Source organism: Oncorhynchus gorbuscha, linkage group LG16 (genome assembly GCF_021184085.1).
Source record: "Oncorhynchus gorbuscha isolate QuinsamMale2020 ecotype Even-year linkage group LG16, OgorEven_v1.0, whole genome shotgun sequence".
Lineage (NCBI taxonomy): Eukaryota > Metazoa > Chordata > Actinopteri > Salmoniformes > Salmonidae > Oncorhynchus > Oncorhynchus gorbuscha.
Genome location: NC_060188.1, coordinates 18674394 through 18697601, shown reverse-complemented (window position 1 = coordinate 18697601; position 23208 = coordinate 18674394). Strand labels below are relative to the sequence as shown.

The window sequence follows — 23208 nt, the reverse complement described above, 5'->3', positions numbered from 1 at the left end:
TACCAACGTGTCAGTCCATCCCATGCAGCTGCCTTATTGCCCACAGCTCCTACAGAGCTGGGATCCTTCCCTCCATCCCTCTGTTGATTTGTATGGGAAAGCCACATTTTCACTTTAGCCCCTTCTCTCTCCCATATTGTACAGACGTATTTGTGTGTGCCTATGTATATTCTAGCTCAATTATGTCATTTGTGCTTGTGTGTGTGTGTGTGTGTGTGTGTGTGTGTGTGTGTGTGTGTGTGTGTGTGTGTGTGTGTGTGTGTGTGTGTGTGTGTGTGTGTGTGTGTGTGTGTGTGTGTGTGTGTGTGTGTGTGTGTGTGTGTGTGTGTGTGTGTGTGTGTGTGTGTTCTGTAGCCATGGCAACAGCACAACATATCAGCGACCACGGAACCGCACTGGGGCTAAAGGCATTGCCAGGGTTCTGCCAAAGCATAATCCATGCCAGGGGTGACATGAGCGAAGGGAAAGGCAGGAGGGTGGAGACGGCAGTGCGGCGCATGCATGCGCGCGCGCGCACACACACACACACACACACACACACACACACACACACACACACACACACACACACACACACACACACACACACACACACACACACACACACACACCACTCTTTCTGCACACACACTGGATATCCTCCTATTCTTCTTGGCTGGAGACTCCCATGGCAATAGCAATAGGAATCCATTCTCCACGGATGCTAGGACAGCTGTGCAGATACTGAATGAGACTCAGTTGGTTTGGGCTTTTCTGCATGCAGCTTGAGATAAAAACTACATGGTACTTAATTCAAATCTATATTCCCTCTTGCCAAAATACATCCAATTCATCCAGTCTTTGTCTTCCCCATCACACAGTGTACTGAATTCTACATAAAATAGACAGACATGTTTTGGAGATACAGCAGTGGACAACATGGACTTACAAAGTCTGATGGAAAATGTTCCAAAAACATTTATCAACAAAACCTTGATATGTCCTGTAAATATTCTTGATATGTTCATTAAATGTTAACAAGTCGGGGCATCCAAAGGTCCAGGACACAGTACCTCCTCCCTGAGGAATAGATAACAGCACCAGCCACCAGCCAGCCCATATCTGTCATTACAGAGACCAGGGCTTTGCCACCTCATTGTTTATGGCTGTTTGAATTTGCCAACTCCACCACCTACCAACCAACCACCAAAGGAGACTTGAGGCCGCCGGTGGTGGTGGTGGCCTGGTAGGAATGAATAAGTAAAGGGAACACAATGTCCTTGTGAGCGTCTGGCATTGTGGCCTGCCGCTGTCCCCATTACATGATGGGAAAAGAGCCACCCGCTGCCACGAGACACCTACAAGGCCATTGGGGGACTCCGATTTCACCGTAACTCCAACCTTCAACAAGGGATAGAGGAGGAGAACATAATAATGTTCACATACCCATTAAATTAATTACTGACTTGGGCTGGCTGGAACACATGGGTTATTATTCTACTGGCTCACTCCAATGGCTATATTCCACACCAATCAGAAAAGCACTATCAGACTACATACATTCATTGCATCATTCTGATTGGCTTTATTGCAGGGCAGGGGGCTTGCTCTCTGCACAACTGAACTCAAGCACAGTAATATAATAATTCAATATGTCCGCCATTGAAATTCTATAAAAGTCATGAAAGCCTACTTTTCTTCCCACTGAAATTCAGTGTTTTGGAGCTCTACACTTTGGGTATTTGTTTTTGCTCCATAGATTAACCACAGTCAGTGCTGTCCGAGTGCCTCTTAAACATCAGTATAAAACATCATTGCCATTCAGCCTAAAAAAATGTGGATCCTGGTCCAGTGATAACCACACAGTGGCCTAATCGCATTCGGACGTAGGACGGAAGGTTCTGGTGTGTGTGTGTGTGTGTGTGTGTGTGTGTGTGTGTGTGTGTGTGTGTGTGTGTGTGTGTGTGTGTGTGTGTGTGTGTGTGTGTGTGTGTGTGTGTGTGTGTGTGTGTGTGTGTGTGTGTGTGTGTGTGTGTGTGTGTGTGTGTATGGGGCTGTTTGTATGAGTGTGTATCTTTACTTCAAAAAATCCAACATTTCTGTTTATTCAGACTGTAGTTCCATCAGATTTTAATCCCCTGAACAGCTGTTCCAACTCATTTTCCAGGCCTGGGGAGAAAGAGGGGATAGGACAGGAGGGGTGGGGGGGGAGAGGTTAGAGGAGGGGAGGGGTGAGGAGAGGTTGGAAGGAGACGGGTGAGGAGAGTAGGAGGGAGTGGAGGACAGGAGGGGAGAAGAGAGGAGAGGAAGGGGATGGGTGAGGAGAGTTTGTAAGGCCACCTCACAAAATGTCTACATGGAGGTTTCAGTGGAATATGTTTAAATTCAAAACACCATGCCTGATAACAACTGATAATGACATAGATTATATGTGTCTACCTTCATGCAGCAACACACAGTAATACATACTCATTTAGGCCTAACCTAATTTAGGATAATTTAGGGCAGTGAATTAAGCCACAAATGTAGGCATGAAGGTAATTAAGACAAAGGTGAATTATTTAATGATCTGCAATACAAAGATGACTTGCAACAAGAAATATGTTCCTTAGGACTTAATTGTTTCGAAATATTACAAATATCTGTTTAGTCTTTCTGTCTCAAATATGCATGCAAATAATGGGTTAATGATAAAACATTTTGGGTTTGCCACTCAAGGGTTAATTGCATGAAAATGGGAAAAGCAAAATACATTTTCAAGGCAACAAGTTTGCAAATTTTAGATGACATCCTGAAATTATGTGACTTACTTTTGCTAAACATTAGGCCTATCTGCTTGAATGGACGGCTAGTAGGCTACTTTCAGCCAATCGGTGCTGCGGGGCTACAAACTGCAGAAATTAGGCCTATAACGAAACTGTATTAAATAGCCATCTTGTTCTTTCTCCGCAGTTAACTTTTGGTTTATGTATGTTAAGCTTTTTAAACAACTTAGTAGGACTTTAGGCCGAAGGCAAAAGTGATTGACTAGCATTGAGTTGTCTAAAAAAAACGGGCCAATATATTTTTGGGCCTTGTGCCCATACCTTGACTGTTTTTCAACAAAGTCCGAACGTGTGGGAAATACATTTAGCAAATGATGCTTCCTTTCAATAAGATGAATGGTTAAGTTAAACGAACGTTTTTTAATTTTTAGTATTAAAAAAAGTAATATGGGCTACAACAACATATGGTAACAATGCCTAATAAAATTTATATAACACACATTAAAATATATATGCCTTAAAATAAATAATAGGGCAACACTTACCACTAATGGATTGTTTAGAAGGTGAGTAGTGCAATACTTTAGTGTCGCGAGGGTGTTAAGAGGTGTGAAAAGCATTCCCGCGCAGGGGTCACCGTCCCGCGAGCAGGAGAGCAAAGAGAAGAGGATGTTAAAATGTCGTACGAGTAAGAATAGTATAGGGTGATCACATTTCATTTATTGTATAAACTTGTGAGCATAAACAAAATCATTAGCATAAAGTGGCTTAGGCAAATGCGAAAAGAAAATGGTTATGACCTGGTGGCTTTATGGAAACAAGCCAAGCATGCCATGCTTCCGTGATATAGCCAAATAATAGTCTATGCCTAACAATGACTATAACAACAACAACAATAACAATGTCATGTGTATTTTTCAATATCACGGATACTCCACTGTGTAGAGAAGAAAAGTGTTGAATTCTGCTTTACTGATCTAATCTGGTTTGATTAATCGTACCTACATAAATGAAAAAGCCCTACACTCTTACAAAAAAAAGGGTTCCCAAAAGGATTATTCGGGTGTCCCCATAGGATAATCTTTTTTTGGTTCCAGGTAAAACTATTTTGGGTTCCATGTAGAATCCTCTGTGGAAAGGGTTCTAAATGCAACTCAAGGGGCTGGTACCTGGAACCAGAAGGGTTCTTCAAAGGGTTCTCGAGAGCCGAATAACCCTTTTAGGTTCTAGATAGCACCCTTTATTCTAAGAGTGTAGTGCTGCAAGACTGGAAAGGGCAACGCTATCTAAAAACTCAGTCAATAGCCTATATCAGCCAGCCACACAACACGGTGAATTTGGTATAGTCTATTTCCATACCTACTGTAGATAACTTTGGTATGGGCTTACATTGTAATGTTTATACCATCATAAAACATGTATGCCCACTAGAAACAACACACGAATAAAGTCTATCTGGACCTCTGAATGCTTTCCATAATTTGCCTCTAGTCCACCCCATCCATCTCGCCACTCTCCAGAAAGGCTTTTTACCACTGTTAATCATTTATTCGATTGTTTATATTGTGTTGCCATATCCGAGGTCCACACTCGTTTTTTAATTATTAACCTTAATTAAATAAACAAAAATGTGAGTCTACATCTGCAGACAAGAGGCACATCAGAAGTAAAGGGAATACAGGAGGCTTGGGCTGGGCAGGGAGGCGCAAGCTCCACGCACGCTGGACGAGTGCAATGCACAAAGCTGTTCTCTTGTTGAATATCTCCCTAAAATGCATGAACATACCAAACTCTATACAGTCAATGTATAACTTTAAATAATATAATTATATAGTTTATCCAGTCCAAATGATTTAACCTATAGGCCTTCTTCTGCATATGTGCAGCACGTGCGGAATGTGCAGTCAGTTATGTTGCCAATTCATTTTAATTAACGGACAAAAAAATCTCTGGCTCTATGCAAGCTTCATTTTCTTTTCATACTGCCGCTTTAGTAAAAATATTACATTTATCAATTCCAAAAACCCTGGAAATAAATATACATTAGCAAATTAAGCTATATGTGTATAGGCCTACCAAAATCTCAATGCTAAACTGTTGGAGAGAAAGGTTCGAGCCTACATAGAGATTCCTCTCTGTGCATCTGATAAGGTCCCATTCCATCATTTCTAAATATGTGGGCCTATTTTCTTTCTCAGTAAAATTTCATTTAGACCCATGTGGCCTAAAAAATACAAGACACTCTCTTCCAATAGATATACACTTCTAAAAAATATTAAAATCAGCTTTGTCTTGCTTCTGTCAATCAGGGAATAGAACAGAGAACAACATATGATCATTCTACAGTTTTAAATGAAAACAGACTACTGGCCGTGACTGCAACTGAGAAAAACACCCTCTCTCCTTCTGTAACAGGAGTCAGAGGCATGGAAGTAAAAATGTTTTAATAAAACACTGTAAAATCAGGAATGAATTACACATCACACAGGCCTTGGCAGTCTACTGTCCAGTGAAACCAAGGGATAAACAAGTTTGCTTTATAGGAATAGATTTCCAACAGTTATGCCACTGGTTAGGAGAGTCATAGAATTGCAGATAATATCAACAACCATTCTATTTTGGACCCAGAAAAAGGCATGTTTTTTTAAAGAGTCCATAAACTAACAAAACATCTACACAGAAATGCATAGAAAGAAGAAAAGCAGACCACTAAAATGTTTTTACAGAACCAGGAATGTATTGATGCAGAGAGTTAAATGATGGGTGCCTCACGATTAAGTTTAGGCCAAGGAACATTGTAGGTTTACATTATGTGGATTATATTGCTAAAATATGTTAAATATTTCAGTCAGTGGGCTCAAAAACCCCCGTTGTATGTCACATCTATCTGTGAACACATACTGTTGACAGTACAACTTCAAACAGAGCTTTCTCTGGCGCTTCCCTCCAAGTTACTTTGCCAAGCTAAGGACAATTCCAGTTCCAAGAGTAATGATATTGCACATAAGTCATAAATGAATAGTTACTGAACCTCATAGATTTAGGGTTCTTGGTGAGTCAAAAAAAAGTGAAGCAATGATGTGTGACATTTGGTCATTTTAGAATCGAGCCTGACCTTAAATCACTGTTCATTTGACAGAGAAGTTATAGGACTATTACTAATACACATGATATTTTCAAAGTAAATACGGACTATTACTAATACACATTATGTTTTCAAAGTAAACACATCCATAAACTAAATAACTAACTGTTTAAGTTCTTATGACTGTGCAATGCACCTTTTTGTTACAATCCATTGACCACATCTCAGGCACTATAATACTTGTTAACACTCTCTTTCCTCCAGGACAAATAGACGATCATTTCATAAAATAGAAAAAGAGAAGCTTTATATATATTTTCAAAAAATTATTGATTTAAAAAAGTAGATGTAGATTCTGAGACTGTTACCTGATCAACTCTCCAGTTTTAACAAATAAAATATATCAAAACAGATTTTACATTTAATGAGCATATTGAACAATAATTTATTTAGTTATATTATATAGCAAGAGATTCTATATTGCTTTACAAAAGTAAATTTTATTTGGGTAGGACCTTATCAATGACCAATTAGTGCCAATAAGCTGTTCAACTCATAAGCTATCTGCCCAACTGTCCTCAGAAATGTGGAATATTGCATGTGGAAGTACAAGAGTAATTCCCCATTGAATATGAGTGAACTTTACAATGCATGGTGTATGTATACCAAATATACCAGGTTGTGGGGTCTGGACATCCACTGTATAGTTGAAAGTAGGTTATACATTTAGGGAAAAGCAGCACAGAGTAAAACATCAGAGGTAGGTTTCTCATTCAAAGTTATGGAATATTTATTGGCTGTCAATTGTGGGATCGTTGTTTTACTATGAACATAAATGGTCAAGAGTTTATAATAGCAGATTAAATACAGCATTTGTGCTAGGTACAGTGGACCAGAGTCGCTAAAATAAGTTCATATCAACTGGGCATGATCAGAACCTTGAAAATAATCCTCATGGCGAATATATGCAGTGAGATACTCGTGCGTAAAATAGTCTAAACATTATATTCCCGAACATTTACTTTCACTAAATAGGTACGTTATGTTAATCAGAATCGAGCACGGTTGACAAGTGTAGGCTACTGTAGAACTGGCGGCAGCACACACCGACCTAAAGTCCTCGACTGTCACAGATTCAACCGTTAGCGGATAAAGCTTTTTGACGGCTACGCTTCCACATGTAGCCTCTCTCACTGCCAAGCGTTTGCGAGATCAACATTTTGGAAAATGTCAATGTAAGACAATCCATCACATGAAACACAAAACTTCAAGTCCAGTTTTCTACATTCACTCCTTTCTCCTCCTCCACTTCTCCCCTCCTTTTATATTAAATAGATTCGGGAGGAGCGCCATTTTCTCTACAAAACCATGTGTAATGAAACGCATAAGAAAGCCCTGCGAAGAAATGCCATCTAAGAAGAAAACGTGTCAGAGATACAAGACAAATGCTATCAGAAAGGAACAGAGAGTAACAAATACGCTCAAATTAAACTATTACATAGTTGCAAATGGTGGGAGCACTAATCTAACCCGCAACACCGACTGTATACTAAGCAATAACAATGAAATAATGGCATTTACCTGTGTCAAGCAGTACGGGGAGTACATGGTTATTTTTAGAAATGAAAATTGGAGAGCTTATTTAAGTTGGATGGAAGTTCGCTGTAGTGCTGCATTGCAATCGCTCGCCGTCCTGTTTCGCTCACTCCATGCTGTACTGTAACCCCGCCTAGAAGGCTGAAAGTGAAAGCTTACACAAACTTTTGGGGAAAAAAAGTTTTGTCTCCCACCCTCTTCCACCGATTCTCCCTTCGTGCGCACGGATATTTTGGGTGGGGATTGATCAGGGGCGACGGTGTTTGCTATACAACATAATATCATTAACATGAATCTCCCAATTTCGTAAATCATGCGGCGGCAAACTTCTGCTTAATCCGGTCATTTCAGCTCATACTCAGTAACCATGCATAATGACAATACACCGTTCTCTTTCTTTAGGGTAACAATTATGTTATTACGAGGGTTAAATGAATAGGAACGCCGAATGCGTAATATCCATAGTTTTATCAGTACGACGTGTATTGAGTAGACTATATCGTAAACGAGAAGGTAACATGCTTTACAGAAGGTCCTCCAGTCTGAGCATTGTATTTTGCAATGAGCTAAACATTTGCTATAGCTACGATGTGATTTTTTTAATGTGTTTTCTATGAAATATTATTATATGCTTATTAGGCGTACCAGTTAGTAAAGTCCATGCAATCATAAGAATATGATTGCTTTAAGGTCAAAGGTGATGCTTCATATGGGGCCTATGGCCGAAAATAAAGACATATAACGTTGATAAATAATGACTTGATATTAAAAGATTGACTTAAAATATTGGAAATGTCATTTGTTTTCCATCTGAGAAAGGAGAAGGTAGAGGAAACATTTAATGAGATTGGAAATTAACGAAACTGGGGTCTTGGTTGGGATTAATTTTTATCTAGACCCATGTCAATTTTACTCTAGCTATGTAAATGAATGGGTATACCTACAATAGTATGACATTGTTATTACACTACAGTTACACTGCCTCTGCATAAATTAGTTTGTGAAACAAATGTAAAAAATATTTGTCAGTGTTCTGCACATTTTGTGTTACTTCTATGTGTTACCCCTGATACAAAGGCACTTTCTGCATGTTGACTGAATTTCAGTGCACACTTCCAGCCCAGGCCGATGTACAAGTAAGACATTTCATTGCAGAGTGTATCACTATCAGACATCAGATCCAGACTGAAACCTGTAATGGTGACTGCAGTTGAAACAACAGAGCCACACTGTTGCTCTGGCTTAGGACATTTACTAAAATGAAGTTGACTTGAAACTGAAAAACAGCCCAACCTGAGGACTGCTTGGCAAGAACATACTGTATGCTACCAAAACAAGATAGTGTCCCAAGGAAGGAGGAGTGTATTAGAAAACACAGAATATTGGTCATACTGAGAACAATTTACAGAGGCATGTACCCTCTCACAGACAAAGTCTTTCTCTCACTTCAATTGAATTCAAAGGGCTTTATTGGCATGGGAAACATATGTTTACATTACACACACACACACACACACACACACACACACACACACACACACACACACACACACACACACACACACACACACACACACACACACACACACACACACACACACACACACACACACACACACACACACACACACACACACACACACACACACACACACACACACACACACACACACACACACACACACACACGCACGCACGCACACACACACGCACACGCTTTTCACAAAGTAATAAAACAAGTTTTGGACCAGGTCCTAAGTGTGGTATAGTGTTGTGGGGGTAAAGTCATTGTGGAGCTGAAATTTTGATCAGACCACTGGAGTCCCTCAGATTTATGAGGCCTACTGCTTGTGCATTTACACCCCAAGCCTCTGCAGGAGAAACAAAGAGATCTGGGCTCTGTGTGGCCAATTATACTGCACACAACCAGGGGAGCCAGAGACTGAGGGAGGGAGAGATATAGAGAGAGACAGAGAGGGAGGGAGGGATATAGAGAGATATAGAGAGGGAGGGAGGGAGGGAGGGAGGGAGGGAGGGAGAGGGAGGGAGGGAGGGAGGGAGGGAGGGAGGGAGGGAGGGAGGGAGGGAGGGAGGGAGGGAGGGAGGGAGGGAGGGAGGGAGGGAGGGAGGGAGGGAGGGAGGGAGGGAGGGGAAAATGTGTGGTCAGGGGTTTGTGCAGACCACATAACTGTAACTTCCCCTTCTCACCACACAAGGTCATGCTCACAGCATTCCATACCGGTGGATTTCATCCGTGAATATGAAATGACTGAAATTACAAACGTTACCTTGATATTTTTTAAATTATATACCAAAATAATTCTGATAAACACTAACTTTCAGAGTGACAAACATACACATAATTTGGGCAGTTGTGTAACAGCAGGTGGAATGAATCCTGTTCCCAAGTTGTAGTCTCTGTCTAACTCAGTGTATTCATGGAAGTTCTCTCTCTCTATCTTTCTCTCTCTGAGGTCATAAAAAGCACACAGGACCACAAAAGTGAAAGGTTACAGAGAGTGGGTTCGAAGGGGATCAAAAACTGTTTTCCTCCTTTATAGAGTTGAGTTGACTGCAACACACGCAAACACTCATCCAGCATCGCTCCTTAAATGAGCCCCACATTTAGTGGTCTATGGGAGTAAATCGCTCATTAAGTAACACATGGTAGAGCCATATGCTATGGTTGTTGAGTCTCTCCTTTTCACACGATGGAATATACATATTTGCTGTGCTACAACACTCATTGTGGTAAAGTCAATCATGGATTTGCAGTTATAATGAAGTACTGTAGCAGCATCTGCAAGGGTTGTTTTGTATACCACGAACACACAGAATCTATGGAACAACTCAAATATACGACTCAGAAGTTACACACAGAATTCACAGGGTTCAAAGTTTGTGCTCTAAGATTAGGATCCCAACCAATGACTCCCTCATATATGAAGACATGAGGATGTCTGGACAGACAGAGGACTCTGAGGTAGCTGGAGTGGTGATGTGTCATGGTAGCCATGCGATGTGTGGGGCCTAACCTCCCTATGAGGAGGTGAGCACAGATACTCTTCTCTGGATGGCCTTGAACTCACTGGCCCTGATATCTAATATGGTCATATTAATGCTTCTCCCCTCTCCAACTTCTCCACCAACCATGATACTCAATTACCTCCCATTATGGCTCATTTCTGTACCCCGGGACACACAATACACTGTAGCAACCCAGATTCTCTATAACTTGGCAAAAGGCTTTAGCTGGAAACAAAGAGTAGAAAACTGGCTCCCACCTCATTAACAATCACATTTTCAGTCATCCACAGACTCCCACTCCCCCGATCCCGCAATTCTCTTTTTATTACCATTTCATTTCAGGCCGATCACTGTAAATCCAATGCGCTCGCTGGGTGGAATTTTTAAAGCTGCATGTTTTTTTCAACTGTGTATAGTTTTCTCATTTCTTTTGGTCCTTTTTTCATTTTATACAACTCTGCATGCTGCACATTATCGTTATAATTTTCTTTCCCACGAGGGAAGGGCGCTTCGGCGGAGTTGCAAGGCCTTTTTCTTAAAGTGTGTGTGGAAATAATGATTGTAATGGTTTGCAGCTGAGGAGAGGGAGCTGTGAGTGACATTATGATTGTGGTGTAATTACCAAGAGCATGAAAGCAGACCATCAGTCAGAATAATGACTAATGACTCAAATAACACATTAAATAATCATAATAATAACAATAATAATGCATACCCTGTAGGAATCTGATACTACAAAGCATTCAGGCATCCCAGGACCTCTGGAGGGGTCTTCATTCACCAGAAAGGTTTCGGTGGCCTGAAACGTAACACAACAGTCATTCATAGTATCAATGCCTTCACCATCCTTTAAACAACTCCTTAACAAATACAGCACACAACACAACATCATTATAATTTGAATAATAATAACATTATTATAATATTATTGCTAGTGTGTATTTATTAATGATTAATGATTATTATTATTATTATTGTTGTTATTATTATTGTTATTATTATTATAATTATTACTATTGTTATTATTATTGGTCAGCAATTATGTGCCAATTACAGTTTAGCCAAGCAACATCAGCATCCTGTACAGAACCTCTAATGGTAAATCCCTGCCCCTCTTCTACTCACACACAAAGCATGATTCATAATGTGCACTAGCCAACTCATATATGATGCAGGCCTGAACTCCGGCGCTAGAACCAGAATGGAGACCAGACCGTTTCAGCTGCTTTTGGATCACACCACACAATACACACTGACACAATGGCATTTCCTGTCCCTGGTTGTCACCTGGTGACTTCTCCCACAGCGGTGACTGATTCAGCACAAAACATTCACACGGGGCATACATTCACTGATCGATGCAGCAAAGGTATTTTTCTAAGAGTTGTTTCCATTCAGCACAGTTCATTTGTATGCTGTGGAACACACCAGCTGGGCCTTGAGCGCTGAATGAGCATCCATTCCAATTCTGCCGTCAATTGAGGCAGGCCAGCCCAGACAACATAGCTGGGAGGAAACCTTGGTATGGAGAGCTGGGGAAAAATCCTATTTTCCAGAACCTTAAATCCTGATTTCTCAAGTTTCACAAAACAGGAACAAACACTGTTCGAAGCCAACTCTGAATGCATGCTACTCTTAACTTGTACCTGGTAAACACACACACACACACACACACACACACACACACACACACACACACACACACACACACACACACACACACACACACACACACACACACACACACACACACACACACACACACACACACACACACACACACACACACACACACACACACACACACACAATACTTGAAGGAATACTTACACACACAGACACATGCATAAACACACAACACTATAATAAGTCCCAGACTTTGGCTAACCAAGCTGTGGCTAGAAACACAGGCTATTCATATCCCACCCAATGAGAGGTTAGCACTCTTGTCTTTTCCCTTTCCCCTTTAACACTGAAGGGGCATCTGTGCCTGTGTGTGTGTTGGTGTGTTTGTGTACGCTGTATAAACTAATCATTTAATGCAAATCCATTGCTTACTTTTGTATGTTTACTCTTCAAGTTAGATTTCCGATTAAGAAATGTGAGTGCAAGTCATCCAAAAGAACCGAAAACTCAAACTAGACGATTCATGACGTTCGGCTTCAACAACCATGTTCGTACCGGCCATCATTAATATATATGGAGGAGAACAGAGTGAAACCATAAAAGAGTTGTTCCATTACAAGAAATGCTCTTTCTCAGCTCTTCAAAGGTTGTTAAAGACCAATGTTCATCTGTAGTATGTCTTCTACTCTTCTAATGGACATATCGTCCTAACAAAGGCATTTACAGTAGTAGTTCTGCTTGCCACGTATTGGCTATTGCTGTGATAATGATCGGTCTCTTCATCAGAGAAAGAGGCTTATTCTCAGGCCTTATTCTCAGGCCTGAGGGTGTTACAGTACTAAAAGCAGTTGGATTGACCAGTGGTTTGCTGAAAGGAGGGAGGAATGAAGGGGTGGAAGGATGAAGGGATAGCAGAGTTAAACCTCTCTCTCCCTCTCTGCTGCATGGATTGCCTTCACACTTGAAAAGGGGCATCATTTGTTTGAGGCGGCACTGATTGTTTGATGTAGCTCCCTGTAGCACTGGCCCCCTTTTCCCTTTTCCCTGTGTTTTTATGGAGCATGTTGTCAATTATATATGCCACCCTTTTTCTATATATATGTAACATATGCCTGGTCCATATGGCCACAGCCTTGAGCGAAAATAGTATCAAGGCCTCACTTAATTAACACTTAAAAAGCTACAAAAAATGACTTGATGTCTGTGATTGAGTGACCTAGATGTGCTGTTTTACAGAATTCAAATGTCCATCCAATGCAATCGATTGGGATTTGATCTCTTAACATTTCCATGTTTGGTGAACACTGAATGCTCAATGTAACTGTGTGGGTTTGACCAGCAACTAAAACAAAGGCAGAAATGCTTTATTTTCCATGCCGCAGACACACAGTCTCTCTCATCAAATTTATATACAGTCAGGTCCATAACTATTGGCACCCTGAGCTATGTTGCATGGTCAAAAAAATGTGGAAATTGTATTATTTTATACTAATTACTCAGAGAAAGATATTTAGTAATAGAAATCTCAAAATTGTAGGAAAAAAATATGAAATTCACTTAAATTGATGACTTTTTGCAAATCCAATCAGTTTTCCACATTGATTCAACTCAATCACATTTAATTATTTTGTTTAAATGACATGGAAACAACGTTGATTCAACCAGGTTTTGCCCAGTGGGTAGCACCGCCTGGAGATTGATAAACGCCATCGGCCCTTGGATTAGAACCGGTTCTATGGTCAGATGACATGACATTGTAATGGCCATCTCAGTGTTTGGACTTGAACCCCATTGGAAACATGTGGTTTGAATTGAAGTGGGTAGTCCATAAGAGCAGACGAAAGATATCAAGGATCTGGAAAGATTCTGTATGGAGGAATGATCTAAGATCCCTCCCAACGTATTCTCCGTCTCATAAAACTTTTAGGAAAAGGCTCACTGTGTTTCTAGAGGCGAAGGGTTCTAGAGTATTGAAAACAAGGAATCCAATCATTTTGATCCCTATCTTTTCCAGATTTTTTGTAAAAACGTATTTTTTTTAACATCTTTCTCTGAGCATTTGTATTAGTATACAATATTGCTCAGTATTTGTATTATTTATTTTATACAGTCATTTTTGCTCATCTTGATCAAGGGTGCCAATAATTATGGACCTGGCTGTATGTATGGGGGTTGACACACTTGGCATCTTTTCATGGCACAGGATAAATTAAAACACATTCTCTCTGTCTCTCTGTCTCTGTCTCTGTCTCTGTCTCTGTCTCTGTCTCTGTCTCTGTCTCTGTCTCTGTCTCTGTCTCTGTCTCTGTCTCTCTCTCACAGACACACACACACACACACACACACACACACACACACACACACACACACACACACACACACACACACACACACACACACACACACACACACACACACACACACACACACACACACACACACACACACACACACACACACACACACACTATAAATGCACCTGACTTCCCGTACTAATTTCCAAACCAGTCTTTCTGGCCTCACAACAATCCATAAGAACAGTCATCTCCATTATTGATCAGACAGTGATCATCATCGTTATCACTCCTTATCCCCACTGGACATCGTCAGCAATAGTGTCAGTTAGTTTTCTACAGCATCACTGATATCCTCCCAGTCCCACTCAGTGGCTGCATGGGGCTTCATTGTATACTCACTAACAAGCTAACAAACCTGTGCAGATCAAATAGAGGACAGGGAGGGGGAACTTGTTTGTTAAAACATGTGGGGGAGAAATATGAAAGGAGAAATGTATGTTGTGTGAGTCCACGCCAGAGCCCCCTCAGGGAAAAATTCTGGAAAAATGTGATATTTTACACCTGCATCTCAGGAGGTGAGGAGTAGGGGGGGGGGGGTTTAATAAATTAGAAGGGTGTGTGTAGGATTGGAGATGGCTTATTGTTGTAGGGCTGTTTGGGGTTTGCCTTTGGTTCTTTCTCTTGCATTCCATTTTAAGTCTCAGGTGTGGATAATGTATTTGATGCAAGTCTATTATGTTTGCTCAACCTAGTTCTAAATACAGAAGAAAGGTAGAGATATTAAATATGCAAATACAACTCGACTGATAAATAGCCTATGAGCTCAGTTGAATGAATAATGGTGTTGGCTCTAATTCTTCATTAGAGACCCTCAACTGGAGAGCAGGCAAAGACATCTATTGTTGGGACATTCTTTCAAATTAAACTAGGAGGGCAGAAAACACTGTAAAACAGTTCCAAACTAAATAGAATGAAGTGACTCATTAAGCGTTGGTGTGCAGTCTGCATTGGTCATAGTACTAAGGTTGAGTCTGGACTATATTAACCAATTGAGGCAGTATTTTGAATACCATGTAGATGACCTGCTCACAGTCATCTCAATTTGGTCTGACTCTAAAAATACATTATAATGCATATTTAATGTGTGCCCAAGAGAGCGGGACAACAGATTAGGGAGGGGTGGCAGGTAGCCTAGCAGGTTGACTAGCAGTTAAGAGCATTTGGGCCAGTAACCAAAAGGTCGCTGGTTTGAATCCCTAAAATGACTAGGTGAAAAATAGGTGAATAGTCTGTTGATGTGCCCTTGAGCAAGGCACTTAACCCTAATTGCTCCTGTAAGTTGCTCTGGATAAGAATATCTACTAAATGACTCAAATGTAAAAATGGGTGTGATGTGGACATCTTCTTCTCTCTGCAGTGGGCACTGCAAGATGCCTTTAAGGGCTGAGGCTGGCATTCTAAAACAGGGGGCCTCATTCTGAAGAATCAGGATGGCTCAAAATGCAACACAACTTCTGCAGCATATGGACAGTTACCAAAACTTGATCCATGTTCATAGTCTATGTACATAGTCCTCATAGGTTATGGCTCTACTAGTACATACACCTGCAATAACATCTGCTAAACACGTGTACAGTATGTGACCAATACAATTTGATTTCAGTCTACCCTAACTGCTAATCTAAAATGACCTTACATGACACCAAACCTATAAAGATGAAATGAGAAACTGACCTCGGATCAGAACTGAGAGACAACTCTCTGCACCCTTTATAGGATCACAACCAGGGGTTAATATGACACATATGCATGCCATCACCACCTCCCAAGTGTTTATTTAACAAACCCCAGCATTCATCTGGATTGCAACGCCAATAAGGATATGGTAGCCTCTACACTACAGATCACAAAAGGGCGAAGGAGGACCCATATACACAGTGAGAGATGACATCACTGGCAGCGACAGCCAAGAGCTGCAGAAAACATATGGCCTGGAAACCGCCTGTTTGATCATCTTGTGGTGAGCTGCTCCCTCTGTACATACACATCAACATCTACAGAGTGGGATATACAATTACCGAACAATTTACACAGCTCCTTGAGATTATGATACAGTACTCCTCCTCATACAAATCACACACATCCTGACCCTGGGCCAGACCATGGAGCACTCCAAAAAAGACAACTTTTAGTGCCTGAAGTCAATAGAGTTAATGGTATTATAGAATACTTATAAAAGAGAGCATACATTCATTTGTGAAGCATATAAAGCATATGTTATTCTTTAATACATGCATATATTTATGCACTCCTAAAGGACAATATATTCGACAAGTGAAGGACTCAATGAACAGGGTGAGTTTGAAAGATTGCCTTAGCATCCTTAAATAGCGATTATGCGTGTTTACATGTGTAGAATATGTTGGGCAGAAATTCTGTCTCGCTTTTCATAAAAAAAACAAACAACAAATAGACATAATCCCATGTGAGGCCTGTCCTGAATTTTGTTTTTATATGAAGTTACTGTTGAACTACTTGGACTAGTGACATTTCAGTTTGCAAGTAAACACATAATTATTCCATATTCATGTGCAAATAGAATTGTAGGAATCTACCAGTAACTTCAAGGTTGTATATGTCAGTGGTTCCTCAATAGGCAATGTACACAAAATGGCCAACTGAACTGATCCTATGCCAAGAGATCAAACTAAAGATCAGGAACCTGACAGCTAAGTAATAACTCTTTAAATAACACTTTCCATGACTAATGTAGAGCCTAATAGCAGTCCACTTCTACCCAGTATCCCACAACTGGACTACTTTGGGGAGACACACAAAACAAATAAAGGACCAGAATAGATGTCCTTTGTGCTTACATTTAATCCGGAGTCAGATAGTTTTACTTGACAGTCTTAGAGACATGATTCACTCCACTGTTTTACCGTGTAAAGATTGTATCAAACTTTGTTTTGGTTTAGGCCTACTTATAGCGCAGCAATATTACCTGTTCTCAAGAAACTCATGTTAAATGTTTCAAGTCATAGAGGAAATTAACCTCCACTGAACTAAACTCTCCATTACAATATCATAACATGCAATCACAAGCAGCATCACAATGACCAGCGCTGTGGACTTGGTGGGCCTAGTGGTTATTAGAATGGCCTTGTGCTCTCCTTACTGCCCTGAATTCAGTGAATAGCCTTTACAGCTATGCGTAAATACGCAGCAGTAGGTAAGACGTTATACCGAGAGATAATATTTAGCAACAGAGCACGAGAGGAAAGCAGTCTCGCCAATTATCTTCCACAACTAACATTGATTTCAGAAATAAAGTCCAACTCTTAGAGTAACGTCCCCTATAAACTGTAGCCAAAATGCACTTGTAAACCAAAAAGTAAATGCGTCCGTTGACAATTCACATTAGGTGAACTCGGCTTTTATGTTACTGCTTATTCAATTTCTTTCACGTTTGGATTGTGCAACGCTGCCTTGACATTGTGTGTAATATAGATACATCAAAGTAGACGCTTGATTGGTGGAGAGCCGTGCTCTGCTTTTCAATAAGGGGGCGACAGCATGACCACGAGCTGCAACGACTGGAAGCAGCTCAACTACCCCGGGAATGTAGCTGAGTGGAGGATAAAGGAAGATAAATTATCCGCGTTATCCTTGTTCAAATATAACCCACTTCCATATATGTTTTACCATAAAATCCTATACAATATCAATATGAGTTTGGGTAGTGCAAAGTTAACTTTAATGTACGGTATTACTCCTTAAACCACTCACAAGATAACTTTGGGGTAATCATTAATAGTTTTTGATGTACTAGAGTGATGTTTTTCCTGTTTAAACAAAACATTAAGATGATTACAAGCTTTCAGATACATAAAAGAGCAAATTATTGATTTACACAGCACGTACCATTGTGGAGCAGGGAAATGTGCCAACAGTCTCAAATACCCATTTTCAACTCTAAAAAAGTTCAGCTTCCAAAAAAAGTGTGGGAGAGAGAAAACGACTCGTTTCTTCTGATACCGGAAGCAAAATAACCCTAATACGGGACGGCCTGTGGCCTGGCGAACATTTTTTAAATTGTAGTTTTACTGTTCTCCTCCAACAGGGAAAGTGAAGGGAGACGGTTTATCCAAGTCAACCACTTCCCGGGTTCATTCGGGGTGTTTATGTCCGCTATTCACGCGTGGGACTTCCATGAAAACACAGGCGGCGGTTGTCGGGGCTGTGAGGACTTGCTCTGGTCGCCTGTCAGTGCGCCATCCCTTCCGTCCGCTCTGTTCACCGAATACCCAGTGAGGCAAATCCGTGCACGATGCTAGCGTCTCGTCAGCTCCCAAGTAACAGAGCAGAGGTCTCTCTTTGCAAGGAACCAGCAGTAAAGTAGACTCTACTTACGCGCTCACAAATCAGCTGTTGCTTCTGTGTGCCTCAATGGAACTCTGTGTTATCTTCATCCTCTGGTCCTCCTAATAAATAACAATACAAAAATGGAATTCCCTTTGGTTCTTCTTCACTTTTTCTTCAATGCCCATATTTACTCGAGATAAAAAAGGAGACAACAACTAGTACCAGATCTGGCACCATGGATGTTGCAAGTTTGGGAGAGAGGTGATACTTGATCATACCACTATGCCAGGCGACTTCACGAGAACGCGCATATGTATACGCTAATCCCGGTACATATGACGAGTGTATTAAATAGTTGGAGTTAACGGCTGTTAAAGTGTAATAAAGTGGTGGTCCAGAGCGCGCGGAGGCGCAGCAGTGGATCGCGGCCGGAGAAGCGGAGGGCTGGTGAATTATTAATAAACGGAGCGGTTCACAGTCTGTCGTGCTCAGTGAGTAACCAGGACGGCAGCTGGGGGTTTAGAGGAATTAAATACGGGCTCAGAGTAAACCGTTGACGGCAGGGGATTACCACTCACCGGCTACAGTGTAGAGGCAGAGCGGGAACGCAGGGGGGAGGGAGAGCAGAGGGGGAGGTGGTATGATAAAATCCAAATCATTTAAACATTGGTCAATGATATAAGCTATAAATTACAAACCTCTCTTAACGGTATTAGACCTAGATAACATTTAATCATTATCCAAAACAAATATGTAATCAGTGCACACTGCGTGCAGGGATGTTTCTTAGGTTTTTATATGGATATTTAGGCTAGTCATGCCAGATATACAACGATGAGAATTTGACAGTAAAGGCCTAGCAGTTATTAGGTCACAGTAAACTATAGGAACATATTTTGTAGTCTAGATTAATATAAAAGGACATTTTTTTCAACATAATAATATACCCCATGTGTGACCGTCACGGTCCTGTTTGTGCGTTTTAGTAAGAACAGAGCAGGTTTGGAATAACTTTCTCTGACTTGCAGTGAAGGACGAGATTAAACGGGGATTTACCACCAGTTATGTAGGCTACAGAATTATTATAATTATTTCTTCATCCACATTTAGCCAACTAAGCAAACTATTATTTCTTAATGTATCCTCAGCCTAGAGCAAGACCCGGACAGGTGCACGGATTTTGCACACTGTTCAAATCACTGTGATGATATTCATATCAAACAATACTGGGCAATGAAATTCATTTGACATTCAATAGGACTTGACTTTAATAGAATATTCCTTTATTCCAACACATTTCTGCGTTGACCTTTAAGGTAAGAATATGCAAGTGTTGTGATGCCACAAAGTATGAGCGTGCCCAAGGGATTCCAATACGCTAACTGGTTGTTCATCTCTTCCGCAATATAAGTTTATGACCTTATATTTAGAAAGACCCATGAGAAACACAAGCTGTTATTTAGTGTTAGAGCGTATTATGGCTCCTGCAGGTTTAGAACTTCAGGAGAATCTAATAGCTGGAGAAAAGCAGATGTTTTTGATGATGATGATGATAAAGATACAGCAATAACAGAAATAAGAAAGAAAACAATAATACCAATATTATTACAATTGCTGTAATATTATTTTTAGGCTATTATTAAACACTGATTAAAATAAATATATACATTCAATTATTGTTATTATCACCATTAATCACTTGTATTTTTACTAATCATCCTTGGAAGTACTCATTTATTGCCTCCCCAGTCGATATTCCTGCATTGTAATTTCACAGACCCAATGATGCTCTGCCATATAATGTCAGAAGCCTGCAATTCTTTGAATACAGTAACTTTTAAAGAAAAAAAAAAGGATTTCATTCTAACGAGACTGGACATGGCAAGATCAGAATGACACTTGTTTAATTTCTACGAGAAAATACATTAACCATAATATAATTCTGCTTTAGTAAATGAAATAAATTAATAAATGCAGCGTATCCCCAATGACACAGTTTGGCTATTTTAAAAGTGTATTCATGGTTTAAAAAGTGGTTGATTTGCATGACATTTTAGATACTTCAACAAATAGTTTCCAAGTCCAATAATAGGCTGCATCCAATTCAAATTATAATCTAAAATCCTCCAGAATTCAGGTGAGACCCGCAGGTTAGTTTAGTAATATTAATTTCGGGATGTATGTTGCCCTAGTCATTTTAATGTCATTTAAGCATTGAGGAAAAAACACAAAAATACAAATTTGGTTTATTCTTTGAATGTTTTATGTCATAGGTCTACATCTACATATTAGTGTGGTTTGCAACAGAATACGTGTTAAAACACGTCTGTCACATTTAACTAAGCTGTATTGATATTAGGCCTAAACATTTGTTCATATTATCTGCTTTTTTAAATAAAAATAAAAACTTTATTTAAATTGATGGATGTTATAATTTGTTTCATAACTTGTGCCAATTATCAGTTTAGGCAGTTAACTTTCAGACTAATAATGATTTTGTTCTGTGCCTAAAGAATAAGAAAAATTGTATAAGGCAGAAGATATGAGACAAGTAGACATATATATCTATACAATCAAATGTGTAAAGAAAAACATGTAATATTGACTAGGCCTGTTTGTGACATAATGGCTATTCTCAGCTTTTTGTCATTGTGCAAACATCACACAAGACGTCAAGCCTATGATCATCATCCTAACCTTGGTATTCGCTTGGACAAGAAGGTCCTATATAGTTCCGAAAAAAACAAGGGAGTAGGCTACATATTAGTGCCTGACCATGCATTTCTCTGTCTGACGATGCTGTCGGCAAACACACAGCATTGATACCAGGCAGCCACTACTTCATCCGGAAGTGTAGGATATAACAGCAAATTACACTTCTCTATTATTTTACCAATTGTATATATTTTATTTTAGCACTTTATTCGTTTATGACATAGCCTATAGGCTAAGCAACTTAGTAAAGCTAAGCATTGTATCAGCTGCATATCCAATCCTGATTTCCCACATCTTCCTCATCTATAGTTGTCCGTGTAGGCTCTCAATGCCTCTGAAATCTGAATTCGTGATAAGCCTGCTTATCTAAACGATTATACATAGGCAGCAATGTAATATCAGAAAATTACTTATTTCTGTTGAAGACAAACCATTGTTGTCTGATTTCTCATATAGTTTAATGTCAATCTTCACTTCCCTGCATATGAAATTATTCAAAATGTAAAAACAGCATTTTTGCACACTGATATAGAATAATACAAATACGCTTTATATATTATTAACAACCAATTGACTGTGTTCACTATATGACGTGCAGAGCAGATAGACTCATACACCGGCCGGCACACTAATGAGTGCATAACAAAAACTCATCCAAAAGTTTTCGGTTAATAGAATAATTAAGTCAAAATAAATAAATAATAAATACATAGGTAGCCTTCTATTTCTGGCGAAATAAATAGACCTACATCAACTCAAATGAACATGAACAAGTTTTTAACCAATCAGGCCAAACCTTGAAGTAGGGTCTGGGCCTGCATCTGCTTCATTTTATTACTCAACCTTTCATGTCGGAGTGATAAAGCCTGCTCTCCGCACTTTCACCTGCCCCGCGAACCCAAATGTCTGTGTATAGAAATGAAGAGTTGTAATTTAATCGTTTTTAAGCATGTTCTAAAGTAGTTTATCATTTCTAACAACAATTACAAAAGATTTAGGCCCAACACAAAGAAGGTCACAGCGTGCATGATGAGTCGTACTACTGTAGGCCTATAGTGAGCATAGGCCAAAAACTAAAGAGCCACTGTTCTCGTTACACAGCCACCGCCGAGAAATTCAAATGTGATTCTGATGGAGTCCAAATGCGTCAAACTATTATTCACAATCCATTCCCGGCCTAAAATGAAAACGAAACAGTGTTTCTCTTGAGGTAGCATGAGCTACACCTATAGGCTATCTGATTTTCATTCAAATTAATATTGATTTTCAGGCAGCGTTGTAAAGTGTAAGCCCTTATTTCCCAATTCCATTATTCAATTCCTTCTCGCGCTCGCCTGCACTATCCAGGGACTTTACTTCGATTCCCTTCCATTTCTCTACAGTTTGCCCAGTATTCTCGGTTTGAGCTCTACAAAACTGTGAAACAAAAGTTCCACTAGGCAACGGCGTGTCTAGGAATGCTGACATTGGCATTGCGAACAGGCACTGGCTGAAAGGGCGGCAGACCGGCAGCCTAATTCACCGCCTCTGTTTCTCCCCCAAAAGGTACTGTAGGCCCGTAACTTCCCATACAGAAGGACACAAAATGTCTGTTTACGCACACTCGCTTCACCTATTCCCACACAGTTATTTAAAACAGCAATGCAACAGTTATCTCTCATGCATACCCTATCCCCAGTCTGTCTGTCATAGCTCACGGCAAAGCAAGCGTAGGCAACCGGACCTATAACCTGTGCGCAATACTGTTTGAACA

At 40.1% G+C, this 23208-nt stretch overlaps 1 protein-coding gene across 12 annotated transcripts in view; it reads right to left on the bottom strand.

Moving 5' to 3' along the window:
- The window catches only part of LOC123998977 (nuclear factor 1 X-type-like), a 173968-nt gene extending 154741 nt beyond the window's left edge, over window positions 1-19227 (bottom strand). For 2 of the 12 annotated variants that reach the window (XM_046304277.1, XM_046304282.1), the window contains exons 1-2: window positions 11168-11242; window positions 3290-3325 (exon numbers count right to left, since the gene is read on the bottom strand). In XM_046304277.1, coding sequence (XP_046160233.1) covers window positions 3290-3325; window positions 11168-11203 — 72 coding nt within the window. In that variant the 5' untranslated portion in view covers window positions 11204-11242. Of the gene's footprint in view, window positions 1-3289; window positions 3326-7410; window positions 7630-11167; window positions 11252-18299 lie in introns of those variants that run through there. The other 10 variants (XM_046304273.1, XM_046304283.1, XM_046304271.1 and 7 more) reach the window with 9 other exon arrangements.
- Between the last annotated feature and the right edge of the window lie 3981 nt (window positions 19228-23208).